The 7007-nt window shown below is 45.2% G+C and overlaps 1 protein-coding gene across 1 annotated transcript; it reads left to right on the top strand.

Annotated features, from left to right (window-relative positions):
• The first annotated feature begins 931 nt into the window (after positions 1-931).
• On the top strand, positions 932-2522 carry LOC136522745 (fasciclin-like arabinogalactan protein 2). The gene has a single exon (XM_066516557.1). It carries the CDS (start codon positions 979-981, stop codon positions 2392-2394), a length of 1416 nt encoding a protein of 471 aa, XP_066372654.1. The 5' UTR covers positions 932-978; the 3' UTR covers positions 2395-2522.
• The last annotated feature ends 4485 nt before the right edge of the window (positions 2523-7007 follow it).

Genomic DNA, 7007 nt, shown 5'->3' with positions numbered 1-7007 from the left:
CAGAGGATTAATCATAGCGGATTGCAGATAGCAGGTGCTAAGTTCTAAGAGTAGAATATTAAAAATAGTCAAAGTATGCGCCAATACTAATACCATCTTTTCTTAAAATAATGAAAAGTTTTTAGTTAATTATTTCATACATTTAATGATATAAAACCACAAAGAAGCATATAAGTGAATAAAATATAAAGAAAACATGTGGAGACAAACTATCATTAAGTAACGTTCTTATATCAATTGAAAAGGAAATCAGTAATCATCCCATCATTCTTTAAGACGTCCTCAAGCCAACCATTTTTGTCATACATGCTACTGAAGATGGTCCCTGTAGGCATGCAGTCGAGCATGCACAGAATTGCAATACAAACAAGGCCAGCCATATATATCTCACATTTATCACTCTGTATCTCAAGTTTCAGCACTAGCAGTAGCAGAGCCCATCATTACCTAGCGTTTCCAGTTGTTTTGCTCCACTGGCATCCATTCGAGATTGTATTGTCAAGAAAAGGAAAAGGACACCAGCTAAACATTAGGAGGAACGCAAATACTCGTGAGCATTTATTTGAAGCGCGATTTTTATGTATCAGCAACGCAAATCTTTTGTACTAGCCGTTGTTTTCCTCGATATATCAGATGTGTTATATATAAAGAAAAAAGTAAGGCAAAACTTTGGTAGATGTGATGCGGTGATCTTTAACCGTTGGATTTCGTCGGATGGTCTAGACGAGAGCCCATTTCTCGCTGTTACATTTTGCTATATACACAACGGCTATTTGCTGAGATGTGAGATGATCAAATCTTTGTTTTGTCATCTTCATCACTGGATTTCACCTCGCGAATTTAATTTGATACCCTTTAATAATTATTTGAGCTGCACCATATATGGTGGGCTAAACCCCTCTCCTTTCCTCTTCTCGAAAACACCCAGCCATGCAGCCAGCAGCACACAGGAAGCAACCTTCCGTTTTCACGAGCACAATGCCTCCTCTCGCCGCAGTCCTCCTCCCCCTCCTCCTCGTCCTCGGCGCGTCTCCGGGGTGTCAAGGCCAAGGCCAAGGCGCCGCCGCGACCCACAACATCACGGCCATCCTGGCTGCGCACCCCGACCTCACCGACTTCAGCGCCGCTCTCGTCAGCACCGGCGCCGCGGCGGAGATCGACCGCCGCCAAACCATCACGGTGCTCGTCGTCGACAACGCCGTCATGGCGCGGCTGAAGGCGCAGAAGCCGGACCCCAAGGAGCTGGAGCGCGTGATCTACCTCCACGTCCTCCTGGACTACTTCGACGCCGCCAAGCTTGGCAGCATCCAGGGCGGGTTTGCGCAGGTCACCAGCCTCTACCAGGCCACCGGCAAGGCGCAGGGGAGCGACGGGATCCTCAACATCACCGTGTTCACCGACGGCCGCGTGGCGGTGTTCACGCCGTCCGCCCCCTCCAACAGGCTGCCGACCGCCTTCTACCAGCGATCCATCAAGGAAGTGCCGTCCGACATCGCTGTCCTGCAGGTGAAAGACCTGATCTGGTGTCCGGCGACGGCGGACGGGGCGCAGGCGCCCGCGCCCGCGCCCGCGTCGCAGCCCGGCGCGGCGCCGGAGTTGATGGATCTGCTGTCCAAGAACGGGTGCGGGGGCTTCGCCGGCCTCCTCGCCGCGACGGCCGACGCGGTCGCGGCGTACGACCGCGGCGCCGGCGCCGCCGTCGGGCTCACCGTCTTCTGCCCGGCCGACAAGGCGGTTGAGGCCTTCAACTCCACCTTCAAGAACCTCACCGCCGACGCCTGGCTCGCGGTCCTGCTGTACCACGGCGTGGCGGCGCACTACTCCGCTCAGTCTCTCAAGGCGATCAACGGGGACGTGGGCACGCTCGCCACCGACGGATCCAAGAACCACGAGTACAACCTCACCGTGCGTGCCGACGGGGACACGGTGAAGCTGTCGTCCGCAGCCGCCAGCGCCGCCACGGTGACCAAGACGCTGCTCGACAAGGCACCGCTCGCCGTCTACCTCATCGACGCGGTGTTGCTGCCAAGGGAGCTGTCTAACGGCGGCCAGGGCCGCACTGCGCCCGCCCCTGCGCCGGCCTCGCCGCCTGCACATGCACCTACGCCTACGCCTGCCCTTGCGCCGCCGCCTGCCCTTGCACCGGTCTCGCCGCCGCCTGCACATGCACCCACACCCACACCCCGACTTGCCCCTGCGCCGGAGGCTGCACCACCTACGCACAGGCGTCGCCCCGCGCCATCGCCAGAGGACACTACCCCAGCTCCTTCGCCGGACGAGGACGGCCAACCGCCTGCAGATCAGAAGAACAACGGAGCAAGGGACACGGCGTCTTGGACTCTTGGCGCGGCGGTGGAGGCCGCGGCGGCAGCGACCGTGTTCCTCTTGTGGTGAAGGGTTTAAGCTTAGCTAGATTGACGTCGATTGGGATCCATCATCTCGCCTGTACCAGTGTAGACTGATGACAATGTTTATGGGCATGTATTGGCCAAAATAATATGATCCTGCTTGTGCCTGCTTAACTATGGTTGTGCCATTCTAAATTTTGTTAATTCTATCTGATCTGTCTTCATCCTGCGATTGCTATTGGAGCTCTTGTCATCAGCTCCAGTTTCAAAGGGGCCCAATTATGCAAGAGCAATCAGATTTTTTTCTGGACTTCACTGAAAACCAACAACTAAATTGTACATAAAAAAAAGTCAAATACTCTTCAAACAGCTATAACCGGAGATAGCAGCAGCTATAGCCAAAAATTTAGAACGTTGCTGAAAATGAGTACTAGCGTGGCAACAATTTCCTAAGCATCTCACCTCCTTAGGAAATTCCTAAATTCCTCGTAAAAGAGGAAAACGTTTCTGAATACCTCATCTTACAACCTGACATCCGTTAGATATTCATCACAAGACAAGACACCCCCACGCCACAACACACCACAAGCAGCTAAGAAAAGTTATAGCTCACCAGTAGAAAAGCAGGTTTCACTTCCGGTTGGTAAGGGTTTTTAATTCCGGTTGACCAACCAGGATTAGGAATCTATTTAGTCTCGGTTACTTTAAACCCAGACTAAAGGTCCTCGGAGAAAAAAAAATACCTCCCACCCTTTTGCCTCATGGGATTCGAAACCAAGACCAAGACCTCATGTATTGCCTCGTGTGTATCTTTCCACCTCACCTACAATGCACATGTGAATCTAGATGGGATGCTTTTCTTTTGAAGTAACCCATCAGAGTACCTTTAGTACGGGTTTGTAACACTAACAGGGACTAAGGGGTCCTTTAGTCCGGGTTGGGAACATGAACGGGACTAAAGGGTCTAACATTAGTCCAGGTTGATGTTATTATCCGGGACTAAAGGGTCAAGGCTCTTTAGTCCGGGTTCGTAACATTAATCGGGACTAATATAGACCCTTCAGTCTGGGTTGGTATTACCAACCGGGACTAAAGGTCTTTCGACGTCCGAAAAAACTTAGATCCGGGACTAGTGCCCACATTAGTCCCGAGTCCAATTCTAGCCGAGACTAATGTGCTGAACCAAAAGTCTGTTCTCTGCTAGTGGCCGATTAAAACTAGCCAGCTTATTAGTAAACTAATAAAAGCCATTAATTTAATTAGCAATAATCCATTAGCTGTCTCCAATAAGCTAATAGGGACATCTATACGATTATCAATAACCAACAATCCACCTACCTAGTAGCTAAGTGATCCAAACCGCCCCAACTTTTTATTAGCCTACTCTTTTATTATCTACAACGTTTTATTAGTTTTAGCTGATCCAAATAGCCCTAAGTTAATGTGAAATGAGATCCTTGAATCGACACTGCTGAATTGATGCCTAGTGAACTTTGAGTGCACAACTAGCACCATTTTTATTGAACAGCCAACTAGCTCCAGTTAGCTTTGATAAACAAACTGGAATGACCAAGGTAGGTGAAAAACAAAGCATATACTTCTGATTGCGTCTCCATCTCTCATGTGACTCCATCTTTAAATCAAAACTAACAAATATACTCTTGTTCATGAACATATTTTCTTCAAATGTAATTAAGATAAGTTTTATATAGTTGTCAGCGATCCTTAGCCTGACAAATGAAATCCTCGAGCATAAATGGTACCAAAGTAGCTTTCACCTGATAGTATTATTCCAAGGTATCGAATTCGTAGAGAAAGAGAAGTGGCTAACTATAAATCTAGCTTAGTCCAAGGATGGGAGGGCAAGATTAAAGAGGTAGAGGAGGATTATAAGTGTTAAGGTTCACTTACAAGATAAACTAATATGCATTACAAGACCCTAACTCTAATTTCTCTGGCTTCAAAGTGGACATGCTCCACTACCATGGCTATCATGGGGTAGCAAGCATACCCAGATAACCTCTAGCCTAAACACCATGTTTGCGCTAGAAACACACTCGTACTACCCGAGATAGCAAATGTAAGAACAATAAATAGAACAATCTATATATTGCTCATGATGTACCAGCAAGCAAAGAAAGAATAAAGTAAAGTATTGCAAAAGTAGAGGGAGACTAGATGTTACCAAAACATAGACGCAGACTTCACTTGATGTTTAGCTTCGTCACCAAGGTACAAAGTCGAGGAGAAACCCACACCTCTGCCTCTCCTTGGCACTCTCACCTCTCCTCTCTATTACTATTTTCTATGTAGAAAATGTTAGGGCTTCTCCTCCTTCTCTTTTTTTATCTCTTCACTTCTGTGTGCTTGCAAATGAAGAGGACACCACTATTTATAGTCCTAGGTAGTGAGAGGGGGACTTATATAGCCAAGGATGGCTTGGAGTGGGATTCAAGTTTTGGCCACTAGGCCTTACCTGTGGCCTCCTGGCCATCCAATTCACTGACATCCGATCGGTGTGCTTGAGATTAAGCTCCTAAGGTTAGTTCCATGCTATCCAAGGCGGTTGTTTCAAAATGGACGCGATTGATAGGCTGATCGACCTTATGGTTTCCATCTGACCCCTTGAATGCACTATATTTGAGTGTGGATGGTGCAGATGCAATCCTTGTGGTGGTTGACATCTCCTTGACTTGGTTGCACTTTGTTTGGAGCCATTTGAGGTCGATAGGCCTACATACGGGTCCTTGGGCTTGTAGCAAGCTTCAACCTCAAGTGAATTAGGGTCCTTAGGTCATAGTACAACAAAATGGATTTTTTTAGAAAAGTTCTTTCTAATTTAAGGAGACGAGCCAAAAGGATCAATATCTCCAAAAATAACAAATGGTTTTCCAATGCGGTTGATTATTTACGGAGATAGAGAAGAAAACAACCACATCCCAAAATAAATTAGCAGAGGAAGGTATATTAAGGCGTTGCATATGAAATTAGAAGCATTTTTGGAGGCGGGCCTCTTAACCATTAAAAATCACTGCCCATATGAAAACCCTAGCACCAACAAAACCAGCCTAACTCTCTCAGTCATTCCTCATTTCTCCCACCCAGTTCCCACCTCTCTCCTCTCTCGACTTCTTCTCGAGGAACCTAGTGCCCACGGGAGTAAAGATGCTTTCTATCACATTCATCCTACAATTTAATATTTAGCCAATGGAATAAGCTAGGAATTTAAAGGGTCAATAATTACCAACCTTAAAACAAGGAAGTGATATGGATCCTTCAAGATTTGGGAGTCTCCATGAACAAATTGGTGGAAAACACCCCAACAATGGTGAAATAAAGGTAGGAGTCGGAGGTAAAAAAGTGGAGGGAGTGAGAAAAAGAGAAGAGAAGTTGGGTTTTCTTCTGGTTCATTTTCACCACTTGTTCAGTCCTTGAACCAGTGGTGAAACTCGCTGATTGAGTAGTAGGTGGTGTAGTGCCCATCATACCAGTGGCGAAAAGTGTTTTCACCGCCAAGTTCGCTATATGATCCATTGGTAAAAATTGTGGGAGTATCCACCACTGGTTTGAATGCCTACCGTGCTCAGCCGATTTTTGAATCGTTGGTGAAATGTTATGACCGCTCGTTCTAGCCAAATTGGCAATGAAAACCGTGCAGAGAAAATAAATTTTGTAGTAGTGTGAGCGAAAAATGTCTTGGCTTGTAAATGAGTAGGCCCATACAAAGATTGTTTGGCCTAAGATGAGCTGAATGTATAGACAAATGGGTCTTATTATACGAAAGTGCAATGGTTATAAAATGGTTATGTGAAAATTGTTTGACATGGGCTAGTGTAAAATGAGTAGGGCTTGTAATTGGGATCAGCTCACAAATTAGCTACTTGCTACATGGGCCTTGACGGGCCACATGATATTTGAGACATTTTGTAGCCCACAAAAAAGTTTCTTGATTTGTGGGCCTTTGATGGGCCATAAGACATTTGTGTAGCTAAAAATAATGAAAAAAAACAAATATCATAATTTAATGATGAAATGATGATCATCATAGGTTCTCATCACAAACCATGATTTAACATGCATGATAGGTGAAGATTAATTTTCATCACACAAGCTTCATAGATTTTGTAATGTACTCCCTCCGTCCCAAATTATACGTCGTTCCAAGAATCTTGAAGAGTCAATGCATCTTAAGTTTGACCAAATTTATTTAATAAGATAATAATATTTATGATGCCAACTGAGTATTATTAGACTCTTTATTAATTATATTTTCATAGTATACCTATTTGATGTCACAAATCTTTGTAATTCTCTCTATAACTTTAGTCAAACTTGAGATGCTTTGACTCTCCAAGATTCTTGGAATGACTTATAATTTGGAATGGAGGGAGTAACAAAATTTCCAATTTAGATCGTCACAGAAGGTCACATATGTTCTTATGCACTAAAACTCATAATGGAGGACTTCACAAAGAAGAGTTTGATCTAATAAGTGGCAAGGGAAACTTGTTTGATAGTCGAAGTACTTGTAATATGAAATTAATTTTGGGGGTCTATTTTTAATTTTGCCTAATTATTTTGGCTATCATTAATATTCATCATTTCTAGAACCTATTTATATATATGTCTTAAATTTATTCTTCCCCCACATTTCCTTTT

The sequence above is a fragment of the Miscanthus floridulus genome, chromosome 18 (genome assembly GCF_019320115.1).
Source record: "Miscanthus floridulus cultivar M001 chromosome 18, ASM1932011v1, whole genome shotgun sequence".
In the NCBI taxonomy this organism is placed as follows: domain Eukaryota; kingdom Viridiplantae; phylum Streptophyta; class Magnoliopsida; order Poales; family Poaceae; genus Miscanthus; species Miscanthus floridulus.
Note: the sequence above shows the minus strand (reverse complement) of the source record. Positions and strands in the feature narration are given on the sequence as shown.

What these genes read in the sequence shown, in the direction of transcription:
- LOC136522745 (XM_066516557.1), top strand. Translation starts at nt 979, where the DNA reads ATGCCTCCTCTCGCCGCAGTCCTCCTCCCCCTCCTCCTCGTCCTCGGC.